Source organism: Erpetoichthys calabaricus, chromosome 7 (genome assembly GCF_900747795.2).
Source record: "Erpetoichthys calabaricus chromosome 7, fErpCal1.3, whole genome shotgun sequence".
Taxonomy (NCBI): Eukaryota; Metazoa; Chordata; class Cladistia; order Polypteriformes; family Polypteridae; genus Erpetoichthys; species Erpetoichthys calabaricus.
Window position 1 is genome coordinate 95,987,819 of NC_041400.2, and position 20,726 is coordinate 96,008,544.

At 35.6% G+C, this 20,726-nt stretch overlaps 1 protein-coding gene across 2 annotated transcripts in view; it reads right to left on the bottom strand.

Moving 5' to 3' along the window:
* tbck (TBC1 domain containing kinase) overlaps window positions 1-20,726 on the bottom strand; it is a 291,120-nt gene that overhangs the window by 11,277 nt on the left and 259,117 nt on the right. For both annotated transcript variants that reach the window (XM_051929957.1, XM_051929956.1), the window contains exon 25: window positions 8,194-8,353. In XM_051929957.1, the coding sequence (XP_051785917.1) occupies window positions 8,194-8,353 (160 nt within the window). The remainder of the gene's footprint in view (window positions 1-8,193; window positions 8,354-20,726) is intronic.

A 20,726-nucleotide genomic window follows, 5' to 3' on the forward strand; every position in this document is an offset into this window, starting at 1 on the left:
TGCTGAGGGAAAGACTCACTAAATAATGGAACAAAACGAGTTTAGAAAATAGACAAAATTATAAAAGTTTAAAAGATACTGCAGTTAATTATAACTGCACCTTGCATGTGCTCTTTGAATCTCTGTAGTATGAACAATACAAAAGGCATTTAAAAAATGGGAAATAAACATTCTATAACTATTATCAAAAAATAATATAATCTCAGAAACAGAGGAGCATTCAAGTTTGAGCATACTGTGCCACATACTGTACATTATAAAAGCCTTTTAGGATCGTAAAGGCAGCTTTGATTCAGCTAGTGATCCAGCAAGAAGACCTTCTACATTTACAGAAGACAAATTCAGATTCTAATTATTTGTTACATGAACAGGAACCAGAAGCCGATCAGTAGCATTTATCTGTAATTCTATCCCTGGGAACATACCAGGGATAGAAATTCAAATTATACAACCATTGAACATGCTACAACTATTTTAATAACGTATATAATCTAAATACATTAAGAAAAAGAAAACTTATTGTCAAACATTCTTAATCCAATTTAAGGTAACGGTGGCCAATCCAGCACAAGGCCTATTGATAAATAAACAAACAAAATGGCCAATTTAGAACCTCCAATTAGCTTGTATGTCTTTGGGATTGGGGAGGAAATTGGGGTACTCAGAGGAAGACCCACACACACAAGGGCAGACTGTACATGGACAGGAACCAAGTAGGTGATTTAACACTAGAATATACTGTACAATCCTGATTGCATACACAAATAAAAATCTAATCTATGCTGTATTGCTTTTAAAAACTGAATTTATACATTTTGCAATTTTATTCTGAGAATTACTTTTGACTTCCATGCAAGTCAAAATGTTCACCTTAACATTTCATAATGTAATAGAGTATCTTTCTTTTTTAGTCTCTGTACAATTATGAAAGTCAAAGAAATGGTTTGTTATTTCTTAAAGAAAGGGACTCTGGACTTAAGTTAAGGAAATTAAATGATCTTACTTAACCAAGCAGAATATATTAGCAAATAAAATGACTACTATAATGTTGAACAGATGGCAAAAAAGAGAATAGGCATAAGCTGTACAAAAAAAACTGTGAGGCCATATCTGGAATACTTTGTACAGTTTTGGTCTCCATATTGTCCATATTAAAAAATGGACAGCTTAGTACTGTGTTTTATAAAATGCAAAACAAATTTAGAATCGAAACAGTTTGAAATAAATACTGTATAACTGGTTACATGTCTACATTTTTATACAGGGTGGCGCAGAGAAACGGGAAATTTGACGTCCAATGCACGAATGAACACATTACAAAATACATTAGTGATGAAATGTATTGTACAGGATATGCAATTAATGATGGTAATCAATATTCATTCAATATTCATTTTATGCTTTGAAGAAAACATCATGAAGGTGTTGTCCATTTCGCTTTACACATTCTGACAACCTGTTGTGGAAATACTGCATTGCTCAACATAACATGTCGAGAGTAATGCCAGTAATTTCCACTTCGATCCTCCTTTTTAGTTCAGCAATGGTTGCAGGATGTGTGCGGTACTGTTGGCTTTTAAGATATCCCACAGAAAAAAAATCAGAAGATCTCACAGGCCATGGAATGTTACTGCTGTGTGAAATGGTGGGCCTTCCAAACAATCGTCGAATAGCTGCCATCGATTGACGGGTAGTATGCGAAGTGACTCCGTCCTGTTGAAACCACATGTTTTCGATATCCAAATGTGCAAAGCTTTGCAACCTCCACACAAAAAATGTTTCAAGCATAGTAACACACTAATTGGATGCAACTGTGGTTGCAATGCCCTCCTCATTTTTAAAAAAGTAAGGGCCTATGACACCATGCGATGGCACCGCATGCCATACTGTAACCTTGGTTCTGTGTAATGGATGCTGGTGAAGCTCAAAAGGATTTTCCTGTGCCCAGTGACGGAAATTCTGTTTGTTAACATATCCATTAAGGTGAAAATGGGCTTTGTCCAACATCCACAAGTTGTTAATGAAATTGGCATCATCGTTTACTTTAGTCAACAATTGTTCACAAAACTGTTGATGCAACACGTGGTCACTGAGTTTGACTTCCTTCACAATCTGTAATTTGTAGGGGAGGAACTTCAACTCGTGCAGTATTCTTTGCACACTTTGTCGCCCTAACTATATCGATGATGCGTGTTTTAGAACAGAGCAGTGAGGGCTCCTCACGATGGCAGCTCAAACAGCCTCAATATTCTCTGGTGTACGGGCCGTTCGAACACCACCTGGGGACTTCTTTTTTAATGTAATGATGCCGAAATTCTCTTTGCATAGCAGTCACACTATCACCATTCTTCTAAAAGGCTTTCACTCATTGCGCACCACTCCACATCTCCATTATAACTAATGGCAAGGGGTTCTAAACGAGGTGGCATTGGTCCCAAACAACTGCCGACGCCCCAGGGTCGCCAACACCTATTTCCAAAATTTCCGGTTTCCCTGCGCCACCCTGTATTTTTACTGAAAATGTTGGGAGATACAGTAGTTTTTATTGAAAGTTCTGATATGGACAGGGCTCAGACATCAGGAAACTGGCCTGAAGTCCAGACCTGATACTACTTTGACTAGTTGGCTCCCAGAACAAACAAAAAGTCTTCTAATTCTAAAACTTCATTATTAGTATTCTTTTTGTTTCCCTATTCTTATCTGCAAATGTATTTTATTGAGTTTCCTTTTAATTATTTTTTATTGTTATTCTGAAATGCTTTAACTTTTACTTGGACAAAGAAATTAGGTTTCTAAGAGAGTGGAGGGATTTCTCTCACTATGGTTCTACAGTATGGTAGAAAACACAGACCATTATCACTTATTTGAGGAGATAATTTTATTAGTAATCTTTCCTTTAATTTCTTTGATGCTTTTACCTTTTCAATGTCACCTGTCAAACTTGCTTTGCAGACACACTTATTCTTAATTAGCTCCAAATATTCTACTTGTGCTATGTATAAAAATACAGATCTTTGTAACACATAAAACTGACAGACAAAATACACAGCATCTTCTGAATCATTAAACTTTATTAGCTGGAACATCACAGAGCCGACTCACTCATAACCAAAATAAAGTAAAACTTTTAACAATCTTAAAGCTGATACTGCTTTTTTTTTTTTTTTTTTTTTTTTACAAGAGACTTGTTTACACTTGAAAGACCGTCTCAGAATTAAGAAAGAATAGGTGGGACAGATGTTAGACACATTAGATAAGTCCATTTCCTTTGTAATATCCCAGATGATTTCAGATCCAGGTGGCTGCTGTGTAATTATAGTTGGAAGACAATATTAGAGACTGAACTGATTCTGGCTAAAGTATATCCTCTCAAATAGGATGATAATGAGTTTATGTCTAAATGTTTTCCTCTATTGCCAACATGTCTACCCTAACAAAGTTATAATTGCTGATTATTTTACTGTAACTGCATTTGTATGCCAGTTATTCATGGTTTATTTCTAATTCCGGCCTCAGTTTGCACTAATAACTCCAGACTTTCAAAAAACAATAAAATATCTATCTGACACACAGAGTATCATTGTTATTCCTAAACTGACTACTTCTTTACTTTTTTACTGACAATATTATAGTCTCATGGATGCAGTAATGAGATTATAAAGTTATAATAATCCTCTTATAGAAGCAGTAGTTACATAACCTTAACTGACTTACAATCACTTTGTTAAATAACAACAATGGAGGAGAGCTACAGATGTAACGACAGTCACAGTTCCCCTCCAATGTTGGTTCCTTTCTTGTACCCACAAATCTCTTGGTGCAGCAGTGCCAGCGATAGTGGTGAAAATAGCAAAAGATGGCCGTCTGGCTTTTTGTTGTCTTCTCGTCCTAATCATCTACAGCTAACAAACTGTTTGCCATCCCGCAAAGAAAAATGGATCATTCCATATCAAATCAACTGAATTTCAGAAATCCCATACCATGTGTACCCATTTTATCCAGGAGACAGCCTGCAAAATTACTTTGTCGCAAGATCAATACTTTTGAAGATACAGACAATTTTGTAAGGGGAGAGGGGTGTCAAACTTGACATGGCTATATCTCAAGAACTAAACCACCTAGCAGGCTCAAATTTGGCAGACTGGTACCAATATAGATATAGCATGTAGCAAAATCAAAATGTATGGTCCAGATGACACCACTTGCTAAGAGCAAACCTTCAAAAATGGAAAAAAAATGTTTTGTATCTTTGGCTTTACCATGTTTAGGCTTTCAGAAATCCTACTTCTAACTGATACAGCCTGCTGGACTTTTTTCCATGTTTAGATACCTCCACAGGACTTTTCAAAGGGTTAAAAACATACTAACTGCATCAGGGTTTGACTAGCAGACCTCTCAAATGAGAAAAAATTATTTTGGGTCTAATTTTCAGACCAGCTTAATGCACTGTAGGAATGTCCAGACATTTTAAAAAATATTTTCCTGTATCCTACATGGTCCCTTCTTTCTCAAAAAAGAGGTCTTACTTTTCTCATGTGAATCTTTCATTTTTATTTTCCATTCTAAACATGGGTTAAATTCATCATTTGTCAGTAATGATAATCATCAAGTTCTTCATCACTAACCTGGGTATAGGATTAATGGAAAAAAAATCATCAAAGGCACATTAAGCACAACACATGATTTATCACTAAATACAACACTAGTTATAATGAAGTGTTAACATCTTGGTATTGCAGCAGCAGGAATGTGACCCATTTCATTTCTGTTTCAATCGAAGTACAAAGCGTAGGGCATCATCTTCTTTGAGATCAAGATGGTATTGCCTCCCACTGACCATTGCAGGTGCAATAAGCAGTGCAATGACACAGTGTAATGGTAACCAACAAACATTGTCTCTAGGTGGCCAATGAAAAGACAGTGCAGGATAGTTTGGATGCAAGAAACATACCAGGATTCTGCTTCACTCTTGTCACAAATCACACCAATCCAACATTTTTCATCATACATGCACCCAGTATAGCCTCCAATAAGACACTGGTCTAATGTAAGGGATTCGCCTGATCTATCAGGAGTGTGATAGTGAGAGGGCAGGATCTCAGCTGCTGCTTCAGTGGTGAATTTTTGGACAGTCAATTGACTGTCTTCACCAGACACCCAGCTGACTTTGAGTTTGCCATCTTTTGTAGGGATGTAACAGTGGTATTCTCAAGTACCAGGTACTCTTTTGGCCTTGGAGGACTGCATACTCTGTTCAGCAACGTGAGACAGGACATCGTCATTTGATATGAAAATAAGTTTAATATTTTTGATAACATACTGATTGAAAACTCAATGACTGCCATTATTGACACATGGAGCATTCAGCCTATGTTTAGGATGGAAAATAAACATGACAAATTTGCACAAGAAAAGTAAGGTTTGTGTTTTGAGAAAGAAGGGACAATGTAGAATAAATGAAAAATATTTTTAAAATTATCTGCGTATTCCCACATGCCATTAGGGTGCTCTGAAAATGAAACCCAAAATGATTTTTTGGATTTGGCACATCTGCTGTTCAAACTCTGATACAGTTACTTTTCTGTTTATTGTTTTTTCACTAAGCCTATATAGTTATCTGAATAAGGAAAAAAATCAAAAGTCTGTGTTGGTTACAAATATGTGTTTCTAAGGCCTAAACATAGTTAAGCCAAAAACTCAAATTAAAGTTTGGTCAAGTTCAAGGGGCTGCTTTGACCATGCAGGGTGATCTGGACCAAATGTTTTAATTTTATCACATACTATACCAATTAATGTCCCATTGTGCAAAGTCTGAGCCTGCTCAGTGATTTAGTTCTTGAGCTAAGGTCTTGTGAAATTTGAAGAAAAAAATGAGGCCGGATGAAATCGACAACCACCCGGTAAACTGGCTGTATCTTGGAAAGTACTGATCTTACATCAAAAAATTTTTGCAGAGTGTCATTGGTACACCTCGTCAATTTGCCAGAATTTTTTCAGTCTGAAGTGCGCGAGCCATTGGTTGATTTGACATGGAATGACCCAAATGTGATATATGCACTACCCACTGGCACGTTCATTAAATGTAGCGGTGTATGGAGAGATGAAGGGTTGATAGAGATAAAAAGGAAAAATAATTAATTGGACAGCAGGACTTCTTAAAAATTACAGAGCATCACAAAAAAAATATACTTTACGAAAATGATACGGACATGTTCTTTTGTGATATATAGTATGTACAATCTCATTTTTGTATTTAACTAGGTCTTCAATGTCATTACTGTCGGTAATTTGTATATTTTTAACTAAACTTTGTGACTCCACCATGCTGGAAAAGTAACAACTAACTAATCATATTGCCTGACACAAAGATATATATTTTAGACATTTGCTATTTATTTGACAGTTTTCTTCAAATTCAGGACTCCTCCACAGTGGAAGGACTGGGGGAGACAACATACACAGGGCATTACCTCCCCTGGATTGCTAGGTGACAGCCCCCCTGGATTACTACAGCACCAGGGATTCCCACAGCGTATGTGGGAATTGGAGTTTGGTGGCTCAGCCTTGTTGGGTTCCAGGGATGCCGCCAGTGGGTGCTGCTTGACTCCTGAGCCCTACGTCATCGGGATCCTGGAAGTGCTTCTGGACCAATCCTATGGACATAAACGGAACCAGCTGCCACTCCTCAGGAGGCAGAGTCATGAGGAAGGTGACAAAGCTTGCTGTAGGAGGAGTGGAGGTGGAAGGAGAGAGAGACAAAGATAAAGAGAGGTAGAGAAAGGCATTGCTGTGTGCTGCTTTATTGTGCTTTGTGTTGTGCTTACAAGTGAGAAACGTTTGGGAAGAGTTTCCCACAGCAAAATAAAACCTGAGTGCTGTAGTTGAGTTTGGGGAGCTGGAGTGCCTCCTGCAGGCCACAATATATATATGACGCTCACAATCTCAAATGCATTTTGAGGTTTTGTGGCTGACCATACATCTACCTCCTGCAGCTCTCTGCTCATGGTTTGCTAACTGTTTTTTTGTAGTGGATACTGAAGTCTCGGCTATTCTTAAGCCTCATTGTTACTTACTGTTTTTTCTCTCATTTCAAGTACTACATGGTGGGGCCTTAACAACGATTCAGCAGCAGCTATATAGCTTAGTACAAGTAAGTGCAAGTATGCCAAGTTAAACATTTTTTAAAACAAAGGTTTAAATATAAATAAGGATTAAAAATGATAAATTAGCACATTTTTCCTATACGATTCTGAATGTGATGCACCTACTACCAGCATATTACTAACACTAATATTTGCACAAGAGAGGTATGACAGTTGATGTCTTTAATATCATTTGCAAATTTAATATGGAATTTAAGCAGGCGGTTATGTCTTTTATTATCTAAACATACAAGAAAAAAAAGAGCTTTCAAATCACAGTATCATACCCCCTTCCAACAAATAACTTTGCCAAATTTCAAATGGTTTCCAAAATGACATATTGGCTTACTTCGGCTAAAATGCAGGTTACTGACAGCTACATATAACTTAGGTTTAAAATATTTAAATTAAGCATTTTATGTGCAGTAGAGGTAAAGCTTATATTGTACATTGCTAAAATAGTAGTAAGATTAAAAGTGCATGCACAACATGTGAACTACTGCAGTGATTTTTACAGTGGTTTTATTATGTGCTACACTGTGCCAGTGTCTAATGTTACCAGGCAGTTCAAAATAACATTAGTATGAAAGAACAATATTGGAAATCTCGTAACATGAACGATAGGAGATGGGTCAAGATGGCTTGGCATTCTACAAAAGAAGCATTGGTGATTATGGTTTCAATCTAGCAGTTTCCTTACAAGATGAATTGAATAAAAACATAGGATACATGGGTTAGAAAATGAAAGGAAAGAAAATAAAAGTTTGAAAAACTATTTTACAAATGTTCTTTACAAATTGCAGTCATAATGAATTGAAATGAAAACAATTCATCCAAAATATGATAGCTACTTTAATTGAAACAAGAGTAAACAAATGAATACATTAACAACATGCCAGCTACTAATATGAAATTAAACAGTACATATACATACAGTATCTATATTAATATGCATTTTAAAAAGGCATAATTTTTGTTTAAAAAAAAAAAAAAAAATCTGGATAGCTTTACCAATCAGTGCTAATTCATAAATAAACAAAGAAGAACTTACAATTGCTGCACTCTTCATTGCCTGGCTGACAACCACTATGACTCTGCCCTTGAAACTCTGGAGTGTAGCAGTGTTAGGACACTGGATCAGTTCTCTGTCTTGTCCAAAGGCTGTGCTGTATGGAATGTTTATGCTCCCTGATATGTGACCTCGATTGAAGCTGCATAATATCGTTAAGGTTAAACAAAATGTAAAATCCTGAGAATACCATTTCAGGTAAATGGAGGGAGCAAAACTAAAATCTAAAGAAACAAATTAATTAAAAAAGTAAATGATAAATGGATTCTCATGGGTCTCATCATGTACATACACCAAGGCTGAAGATATGTTGTTTTACCCAAAAAGCTTTACGCTAGAGCTGACTACTTTTCTTTTTAAAAATTATTGCACTTCATTGTAATTAGTAGGTAGTAAGTCCTTACCAGTCTCTCTTCTCAGTTACCATTTGTGATGCTTGGCCTCGTTGCCATTTTTTAATTAGGACTGCACTCCTGATCTTATAATATTACCTCACATAAAATAGTACCTCAAACTAAATAGGTGATTTTAAACCTGTGTAAGACGTTCATCATATTTCATTAAAATCATATAAAACAGCCATCTAAAAAATGTAATACAGAAAAGAAAGAGTTTCCTGTGTAAGGTAATCACTAATGGAGCCACTTGATTTTCTGTATCAGCAGCAATGGGAATAAGGCAGAAACTACACCTGGGCAAAAACACACTTGCATGCTGGCTCAGTTCAGAGTCATCAATTGACCTCATGTGTATGTCTCTGGAAGAACATGTACTCTCACTACAGATGGTTACAAAGCAAAGCTAATCATTGTGGTATCGTGGGAAACACCAAATCAAAATGCATAGTGGGCAGGTCAGCTAAAGGGTTTTATAATAAAACTGAACAGCAAAATGTAATGAAGTAGGAGTTTTCTTCACTGGCCTGCAAACTGTATTATACATATTTAGAGTAAACTAAATAAATAACAACTTTAAAAATTAACTATGTAAAAAAATATGTATTGATATACAGTAACTATCACATATTTTCAGAAAAACTAAAGTATTGACACACATTGCCTTAACAAGGTAAAAATTAAATTAACCTTACCCGAGTCCAGTACAATACATAAACTCGTGGAAAAAAGAACTCTGAATGAAGAATAAAGCGGTTTCTATTATCTGAAATGAGACTGAACCAAACATAAAAACATTTGAAACAAAAACCTGTTGAACGAACTTCAAAATGCAGATAATGGAAGCCACAGGCTTGGGGAAGACTATAACAAAATGTCAGGGTCTTTGAATGTCCCTTAGGGGCACTGTCTGGCCCAACCTTGTCAAAGTAGAAATGCTTCGGCACCATCAAGACATGATCTTGATCAGGCAATTCCTCCTGGGCTTAAGAACCCTATAAAACAGCCTCAGAGGTTCTGGAATTGCATTAGACATAATGTTGTTTTGTTCAATAACTCCCTGAATACTCCCAAAACACTGCATTATATATTATTAACAGCACTAAGCTTCTTCTGTAAATCCACTGATGTATGATTGAGTTAAATTAGTACTACGGGATTATGTACCCAGTATAGTGAAGTTCAACCATCATCCAACATGCAACACATTGCCATTGGGTGTGGTGCACAGAAATTAATCAATATGCCTTGGAGACTTAGATTAGTTATAAATCAATATTTTCTACAGGGTAAGATGCTAGCATAAGGGCAGAATACTGCATACAACTGGCAGTAGCAATTATTGTATCTGTTTATAAAAAAGGTAATGAAGAAATTATAGTGAAAATGTACTCTAACGCCATCTATGTCTCAAAAATACTGTACATAAATGTTGTATTTTAAAGCCTATTCACCCTTTCAAAATAGGCTTGGCATACCCTAAAGGAAAATGACCGAGTTCACTGTGATAAAATCAGGGCAACAGTTCCAGCTCTGCTCACTGTAAAATTCCAGTTTGAACTGACAGACACAATAACAAATAGTATGATATATTGTGTCTCATACAGATTTTAACAGATCCATTAACTTTGCTCTCAAAGCTAAAGTTAAGATGTTTGTTCTTAACTAGCTGAAGCTTTCAGGGACATGTCCATTAAGCATTACTCAGCTTTTACTGGACTGGCGTGCCTAAACGTGTTTTTACCTTTTTGCACACTAGCATTACCAAGAGCAATAATAATAAAAATACAGAAACAGGAAAACTCTACTCTAACATCTCCATTACACAATATGTGGGTTCTGCCAAACTAATTTGTTTTTATAATTGCCCTTTAATAATTTGCTGAGTAAAGACTGTATTGAACATGTCTCTCAAGTAACTGCTTTTATCTAAATTAAAATGTCTAGTATGTTAGGCACAGATCTTTTTTTAACAGGCTGAAAATTAACCTTTTTGGTTTTAATTTGGTCATGGATACAAATCTTTAAATTATGTGTGAACACCCATTTAGCTGTGTATATATAAACATCCATTTAAAATACTTCGCCTGGCTTCTCTTAAAGCAAAACATTCCCTTTAATAAATACACCGTTAAAATATGATCCTTTCCAAACAATCAGTTAAAACTTGTTTTTCATAGATTTTCAGCATCTCCATCTGACAAATGTCAGGAAACTGAATAAAAAATATTTTTTAAAGTCTCATCCTTTTAATTATGCCATTGGCTCATGAATGCTAGAATAGACCAATTCACTTTCATTTATGCTTTAAATAGCTTTATAGACATACAACATTATCAGCAATATTCACATTTGTGCCCATAAATTTACATACCCTGACAGAATTTGTGAAATATTGGCCATTGTTTGGAAAATATAAGTAATCATGCAGAAAGCTTTCCTTTTAATTAGGGAGTGTGCTCTGGCAACGCAACTTCTTATCACATAATGGTGTGTACTCTTTTTAAATCATAATGATAACTGAAATCACCCAAATGGGCCTGATCAAAAGTTTACCTACCGTTGAATGTTAGGGCTGATAATAAACACACAATTTAACACACACAGGTACAAATTATGGGGAATTATGGGAGAGTGCCCATACCTGTAACCTCTTTGATTGTAATTGGTGTCTTGTGTGTAAATACTCAGTTTCAAATCATGCAAAACTACACTGACTTTGCTGGATAAAGAGCCATGGGGAAAGCAAACGCTCTGTCAAAGAATCTGCCAGAAAAGGTTGTTGATTTATATAAAGCAGGAAAAGGATATAAAAAAGGTATCCAGAGATCTGAAAATGCCTGTTAGTAGTGTTCATACTCTGATAAAAAAGTGAAAGTTAGGGATCCTGTTTTTACCATGCTAAGATAAGTAAGACCAACCAAGATTTCAGCCACAACTGTCAGGATCATTTGTCGAGATGCCAAGAAAATCCCACAAGTCACTTGAGCTGAAATACAGTCTTCTCTGCAGACAAGTAGTGCTGCTTTCAAGATGCACAATAAGGAGGCACTTGAACAAAAATGGGATGAGCGGTCAAGTTGCAAGAAAAAAGCCATTACTGTGCCAATGCCACAAAACAGCCCAGTTACAAAATGCCAAACAACATCTAGACAAGCTTCAAAACTCCTGGAACAAAGTCCTTTGGAGTGTTGAGAACAAAATGGAACTTTATGGTCACAACCATAAACACTATATTTGGAAAGGATGCAACAAAGCCCATGATGAGACGTACACCATTCCTACTGTGAGGCATGGAGATGGATCTCTGATGTTCTGGGGGTGTGTGAGCCACAGCGGCACAGGTAACTTAGTGAAAATTGATGGTAAGATGAATGCAACATATCACATTGGAGAACAATTTGCATTCATCAGTCTGGAAGATCTGGAGCTTCCAACATGACAATGATCCCAAGGCCAAGTTGACCCTTCAGTGGCTACAGCAGAAAAAAGTGAAGGTGCTGGAGTGGCCATCACAGTCTCCTGACCTCAATATCATTGAGCCACTTTGGGGAGATCTCAAACGTGCAGTTCATGCAAGGCAACCCAAGAATTTACAGGTCCTGGAGGCTTTTTGCCAAGAAGAATAGGCAGCTCTACCACCTGAGAAAATCATGGGCCTCGTCCACAACTATCACAAAAGACTGCAAGCCACCATTGATGCCTAAAGAGGCAATAAACATTAGTAAGAACTAAGCGTATGCAAACTTTTGAACAGGGACCATCTCATTATTTTCCTTATTACTATGCTTTGTTTAATTGTTGTGCTATTCTATGATGCCTCATAGTTCAATTTGGGTTCAATTAAAAGTAAATTAAATGTGTTTTGCCTGATCAGTCATCTTTTCTTTAAAGTATGGTAAACATCTTACAAATTCTTCCAGGGAATGTAAATTTATGGGCACAGCTGTATGTATATGTGTGTAAATTTAGCCTAAATTTACCCAAACAGAAGTATTTGAGCATGTATTTGGAATATGAGTCATGGTATCAGATGTGAAAGAGTCCCCTTTTGCACCTCGATCATATGCAAGCAGTCTGTCAATCTGTCACAATGGATCAATATTTGGGTGCTCTTTTGTTGGAAGTAATTAAACTATCCAGCCTTTTTACCTTTTCTCTTAATTGTGAGCCATAAACAAGACATTCTCCTTTGTTCCTGTCGTACCAGACAGTCTTACTTGGTGATGAACAGTAGATATGCTACTTTCACAAATGTTTGTTTCAAGTACTAAAACCAAAATTACAAGTCAAGCTAAGTGTTTTTTTTTCAGTAATATAGGAGTGTTTTGTCCTTTGTTGTCTATTCTGAAATGTGTGTTGGTGTGTTTCTCAGATAGCATTGGGCCGTAAGATTAACCTATTTTCAAGGAGATTGTACATGCTGCAAAATATACTACTACTTCTTATGATGTGATAAAGAAACACTATGTCATGTCTTCATTATCACTTGACTGGATCACTGGAGTTAGTTTTCAGTAGTCTTTCTGCATTAAATAGTAATCGATCACAATAAATTAAATATGATAATACCTGGTGCAACAAACACATCATACTTCAACTGGCTCAAATACATTGGCTTTCTCTTAAGTAGGAAAGCATGACATTATCTTCAAATTTCTGGTGATGGCCTACAAAGTTCCAAACTCAGAGATACCTGTCATTGGACTCTTAGCATATATCTGTTGGTCTCTGGATTTCTCACTACTTCAAATACTTTCTGTAAATGACTGGTTTTATTTGAGAATCTTCTGCCACAGAACTCTTTCCCTACGTCTGTTTGAAAGACTCCATCATGCTAATGTATTAACAGTACTTGAAATTCTTGTTCTCTGTCTTCTGTTTAATGCCAGCCAGTGCCTTTGCTATTAAATAACTTGATTTTTCTGTAAGTACCATACTGATGCTAACTCCACTGGGTTGTTTATCAACTCTGTTAGTCTACTCTTATATGTTCAATCAGTTCATATTTAGTTTTATTGTCTCTTCTTCTTCTTTCGGCTGCTCCCGTTAGGGGTCGCCACAGCGGATCTTCCATAAGTTGTATAGTTTCTTTATATGTATAATTTATTATTACAATTGACTTCATTACATTCTTTTTGCTCTGTAAAACTGGTGAAGAGTTTCTATGTAAAACAGATAATGATGACTGGGTCTGCAGAAAAATGCATACACATTACAAATATTATAACAGTGCTGTAATTTTTGTCCTGTGTGCATATAGGGAACTGTTAACTAAGAGGTAGCACCAGGCTTGGTAAAGACAAATGACTAGAGCAAAGTAGAAATTCAAAGAGGACAATGGAGACTTTCTTTCTATGTCAGTACAAGCAAACAGATACTGTACTAATAAAGAATCCAAGAACACTACTCAGAAAGAGATGTGGGGTTGGGAATAGTGGATGTAGCACTCTTAGATGATACTTGCAGTGTGTTACCAGTATGTTACTGGGCAGACAACCAAGGTTACACTAAGAGTATCCAAAACTTTACTGGATAGCAAGGCCATGGAAGAGTGGTGGAAGGCCAATGCAGTCCCTCTAGGCTGGCAAAGGGTAGAATTCTATTCAAAAAGGAAAGCCTACTTTTCAACCTTATTGTAACTATTAACACCTTATGATTGGACAAGATCTTTTAGAGACTAACCTCAATAAAGACTTTTGCTATACATTTGTCTGAGAAAGTTTGAAAAATGATTTTAAATCAATGAGTCCATTTTACAATATAGTATCTATAAATGGAAAAAAAAAATCAAATCACTAAACTGCAGACCTCTCTTTCCCTTTCTATGCCTATGCTTCAAATAACCTCTCACTATTTTTTTTCCAGTTTGGCATGGGGTTTCTTCCATTTTGGCTTTTCATTCAAACTGGCAAAAGTTGATAAAATTTCTCTTGCTTTTTTTTTTTAAGTGCATAAAAAGTGCAGCACAAAATAAATAAATAAAAGGCCACATGCCGAACATTAGTTAGAAGAATCCTGCAAGAACTACAGATTAACATCAAAGGATCCGCCACAGTCTATGCTAAGAAGAAAGAGTCAGATGTCACAAAGACTGAGCAAACTTGATATATATGGAAGATCTCCAAAAAGATTACCTGGGCGCAGAAAAACACATTTGTGTGCTTTTAGCATTATATGACTAGGAAACTTCACATCTTGTAAACCAGCTTTTACAATTAGAGATCTATAAGGAGTTGAACATTTTTTAAGTAGCACTGTACATTTTAAATATGCTTACATACTGTATACGTGTTCCTCCATCCATCTTTTGTATCCACCATTTCCGTTTTAATTTTACATTTTATATATATATATTTTTATATATATGTGTGTGTGTGTATATATATATATATATATATATATATATATATATATATATGTAAATTTAGTAAATATTTGATAAATACTTAATATTATACATACAAATAAAATGTCCACCTTAATAAAAGGATAAGTGTCTGTGTCTCTGCCCTGTTTCTATGTTTCTCTCATTTAAATATACAGTTCATCACAAATGTTCATGCTGCTTTTACAGATCCTGTACCAAATGCCATATAACAGAGACATATTTATTGCAGGGTGCACTGTAAGTGTTAACTCTGAGGTCTGTGTTGATTACTTAGATTTCAACCTTTCTTAGACAGGTCGGACAGCTAATAAAACTAGATATTTATATATTGCAGAACAGTAGCTCATGCTGCACTCTCAAACAGAATCCTGAGTACTAATCCGGTGTCAGTTGCTGTGTCCATCAATTCTGCAAGAATTGTTCTCTGGATGCTATTCCTCTCACATTTGAAAAATGGGTTTGCTAAGTTACATAGCAACTCTAACTTGGCCTTTTGTAAGTGACATGAGTGGGTTCTTGTGTGTGCCAGCTAATGAACTGACGCCCTCTCCAGGACTGACTCTCACCTTGTACACAGGGCTGTCATTAGTATTGGATTGGTAGTAAAATTTTGACTTTGGTATCAATAGCAGCTATTGTACCGGTACTGATATTGTATTGAAGCAAATAAGGGATTTTCTATCTCACTCCAGACTCTCTGGTGCACTGAACAATCATTTCCTTCCCTGTTGCACCATATAAACATGCCCCCTTGCTTTGCAGCACTCTGTGGTTCCTCTTTTGAAATTTTCAGCACGTTGAAGGTGGTGTTACAGTCCTGTAGAGTCTCCAGCATGACTAAGAGTGGGTGGGACTTCCCTGTGTAGTCTCCAGCATGTTGAAGAGCAGAAGAACGAAGTGTTGAGGACAAGGTTTTTTAAATATGCTGTTTGAAAGTAGAACTGCTGATACTTTGCAGTTTAAAAAAACGGGTTTTGTGTTTTTCAGTACCAGATGCTGTTCATTGTACCGAAAAGTGTAATGACAATATGTTGAATTAAATTAATTGCAGTGTTCAATTTCCCTAATTCATGCAGCAGGTAGCCTTGCATTGGATTTTCTAAGAATTGCTCTTTTTTTGTATGACAGCTAATACTATAGCTACAGTCTGATCTAGGTAGTATAAAGATTACTTTGCATTTTTTCTGTGTACTGAGTTCCAGAGAATAGCCCATGTATTAGAAAATTACATATTTCACTGGCCAAGAGTCCTTTCTTTGTCTGAACTGTGAAGCTTTCTTTAAAAATATCAAAAAGAGAGGGGCAGAGAGAATATTACTTATCCTCCTACAATAGTTTAAAATTGGTAATACACTAGTTTTGCAAATCAGTGTATTCTATCAGCCTACTATGTGAATGATTTAGGTAATACTGTATATAACATCTGAGCAAATCTGTCTTAACACTTACAAATTACATAAATACATTTTTAAATGATGATTTAAATTTTCACTTAAATCATATTCTTCAGTTTTCCTATTTTCCATTTGATTTGACATGGAGGGAAAAGGCTTTGTAGATCAATGAGTAAAATATCCTAATTTCATTCAATTTTCAAAGCAACATATTTGGCAAAAACAAGCTAGAGACTGAAAATGTTTTCATGGCATTCTAATTTTAAAAGACATGTCCCTGCAGTTACATGTGGTTCCCTTTGTCACTTTACTAACTTTAAAGGATCCAGTAAATGAAGATACTATCTCAGACAGATACCATTATATTAGTTCTGCATTGTGGTGTTCATTAAGCAGAACACAGTGTCATCTACAGGGATCCTGCTCACATAAAGGCAACAAAAGACAACAATCTCACAGTACATTCCCCATCACGAGCCAAATCAAACACAAGTTAATCTTGCAGCTTTAGCCCGCTTTTAGTCATTTCTATAGCTACTAGTATTAATTCTGTGTGAAACAGAAAGAGAATTAATATCCAGACAACTGTGATATTTGAAGCCATGAGAATGTCTTATATATCTACTGGAGAAGGACTACTATAAATGAAAAGGACTACTTAGATCATTTACATATTTATTCAGATTTCATACTGATAAAGTAGCTTGAATGCATTGCCAATTTATAAGAATTATCACAGAATCAGTTGCTATTAACATGATCCTTTATATGCACATTAGAGTAAAGAGGCAGAAGTAAGTACTGTGAAAACAAATAATTGCTCCCACTTCATGACAAAATTTAATAAATGCAAATACCTGGAGGGGCAAAATCTCTAATCGCTAATCAAACCCTGCTATCTGTCCCCTCCCTAGGTATTGGAAGGCCAACTTACTCCAGAAATGGATGTGAATGTCATGCCTATCAAAACAATTAAGATGTCCAATAAGACAACTACTACAAGACAATGTGAGGTGCAAAGAAGGACAGTGAAATAGAAGTGAAAGGCCCCAGTTGAGAAAAAGAGAGACAATCAATTAACATTCCAAAACAAAATAGCTGGTCATCAAGTCCTGAATATCTCTGTGGAGTTTAGCTGCATCCTTCCAAAATACCCCTTTTTCTATAGAAAATACATTTTTAAAGCCAATGATAATTAATGCTTATATGTTTATTAATAAACTGCAAAAAGATATACTATTAATATGAAACTAATAAGGCAGAAAAGATATAATATGAATCTGTTAAATTAAAAAGAAAATTAATAAATAAAAAGCATATGACTGAATTGAACACAACAATTAATGTTGTCTGAAAATGCGCTCCATACATAACATTATTTTGAAACAATAAATGACTGTCCAGCACCATCATGAAAGGAACCGCTTATTCTTTTCATGTGCCTTGAAAAATGTTCAGTAGTTACTTTAAGGAAATATAAGACACCCTTCACTCTTTATCATTAAGTGTATTTCTGACAGTTTACTCCCACCTGTTATCTGCTCAAAAACAACTGCTAGTGTGGATGAAATGAGATAATTCAGCATTTCCAATGGGCAAAGGATTATTATGGCACCCATGAACAGAATTTATTTAAAAATAGACACTGGTCAACATACTGGTTAAACACGAGTCAAGCTCTATTAATATTGTGCAGTGTGTTTGCAGCTGTCAAACCACAAGTCTCTTTACTTTTCTACTTCTTTAGCTAAAATCTTTCTGCATAATAAGATAAAATATGTAAAGCAAAAAGTTAGCAATATTACCTGATGACAGGAGGCACTAAGATAGACCTAGAAGGAGGTTTAAAGAACACTATGTAGGAGTGCTTCTTTCCATTACAAAATAGGTTACCAGTAGTTTTAAACAAAAATAAGAACACACAGTTGCTTTAAGAAAAGAAATCTGCCTTTAAATAGAGCTGTGTCAACAGTAAGGAAAAGTTTGCTGCAACTCATTTATTAATCATGGCAAATATCAAATACAAGCAAGCCAACAAATTAAAATAAAGTAATATATAGAATGCCTCAATATTAATGTGGATTCGGTACAACCAGGCACATTCTGCAAAGGCTTTTTGTTTAGGTTTTGAACAATGTAATATATATCTTTTTTTTTGCAAAATAAAATACTATTTCTGTGATAACTACTATAGATATTTATTTTAAAATCACGTGACTATATTCAGGAAGACCACAGCAGTATGGTGCAAATTACTGCCAAAATCATACAGACATTGACAAAGGTGAATTGTTAGAAACAGAGGATTACTTTGCCCTTTTATTTATTATGTTACAATGTGTTCAGATGGGAATATTCAAAGATAAATAACCATGCAGCATAACATAAATATTAAAGATTAAAAATGTATCTGGGCAATACTGGGCATTTCAAATGCAACTAAAAAATAAATAATGAATAAATTAAAAATTATGGCATATTTAACATGACTCAATTATAAATCTTCATGTGAAAATAGAGTAATTTTTATATCACAAGTCTATAGAGCCTGATCAGGCAGACTGAGGAATAAATATTGACATTGTGGGACAGTATTTTTAAGATTGTGAGGAATTTGGTAATATTTTGAATCTTAACTAACCTGTGTAAACAAGTATGGGACCTTGTGGAGAAAAAAAAGAATCACACTAAGGATTTCCTCTTTAAATGTGTATGAGGTCCTAGAAGTAGATGAGCAGCAAGGGCTATTATAGTGTTGTGCTCCCTGGTAGCCTTAGACCTTGATAGTCACTACTGAACTTTGACTTGGCTCTTTGTCACAAAAGTGGGGTAGGTAGCAATTTTTTAGAACAAGACAATGCAAGGGTGCCAGTAGGAGGAACATAAAGCAGAGAATCCATAGTTTGAAACTCGGACAACTGAATAGCAACTCTTATGAACTATAAGATCTGTACAAAGTAGAACAAACAGTGTTGATTTCTGCTTATAGATCTGCTTCTGATGTTAACCTTCAGCTAATACAAGTTCTAATGCAGGCCATTTGACTTTGTTCTGTCTGTGCCCTGTCTTCCCTTTTAGTGTTTTCTCTAGAAGTACCAAAGACACAATGGATAAAAAGTTATAAAGAATGTTTTAGAGAAAAGTGTTTAAAGGAGGGTCTACCATGCAATTAAACAAAGGCTAAATACAAGAATAAATTAAGATATTGTGAAAAGTACAACTGCAAATTAATTGTTATAGAATGAGTAACAAGCACCCAGCTGAACTGATGCAACACCAGAACACAGAAGGACTTTTTGTCCACACCCACAACAAGACTACAGAAGGGTGACAAATGGGAACACAGTTCTTACTGGAATAGAACCGTAAAGGATTTCCAAGGATATATCTATAGTCATGTACTGTATCTAGACCAAAGTATCACATTCTAGTTTTTATGTGTCACTGCATAGAGTAAAAGGAAGAATCCTTACTAAGATGGTGATAATTAGAGGGAATATGTTTGTGCTCTATATAGCATGGCAGTGCAATTTTTAGGAATGCTGCTTCATGATACTTGGTTTGATTCATGGCCCAGTCACTATATATGTTATACCGCATATCTCTCTGTTTGCGTAAATTTTTCTTTGGGAACTTTGTTATTCTTTCACATTCTACTACACATCTCTGTTAGGATATATGGCCATTAAAAATGGTTCCATTACGAGCGAGTGTACATCTTGCAATAGACCGTTATGCCATCCATTGCTGACAAATGTCTAGTGCCAGATGCTCCTTGAACAAGCACTAGCCCCACAAGATTCTAAAATTTGATGATGTGAGAAAGAATTGTATAAAAGAAGTCATTATTTTCCTTTTAATGTGCATCCCCCTTATTGTTTCAGGAGCAAAAAATATTTTGCACAGGCAATCTATAACTCTTCTGATCCAATCACTGTCCATCTGAAAGTATCAAATTCCCTCTCAATTTGTATGGGTTTTCTAGAGGTACTCTGGGTCCCTCTCACATCTAAGGAAATGGCTGTTACACTGTTCAGTGAGGGAACTTTGTGATGGTATTGACCAGGATTACCATGCACCCAACAGGCTGAACTTTCACAACAAAAGAACTGGAATAAGTGAATTCAGAAGAGAGAGACATGGATATTTATTGGCTCTCCTATAGTGGTATTCTGGGATCTTGAAAACTGTAATCCTGTCAGCTTGCTACCTTTTCTAAAATTAAAAAAAAAGTTAACTTTTGTACTCTCTTTTTTACATAAACTCTCAAAAACAATAAAACAAATGAAAGACTGAACTTTTTTGATTTATATCAAAGCTGTAAAACATGGTACT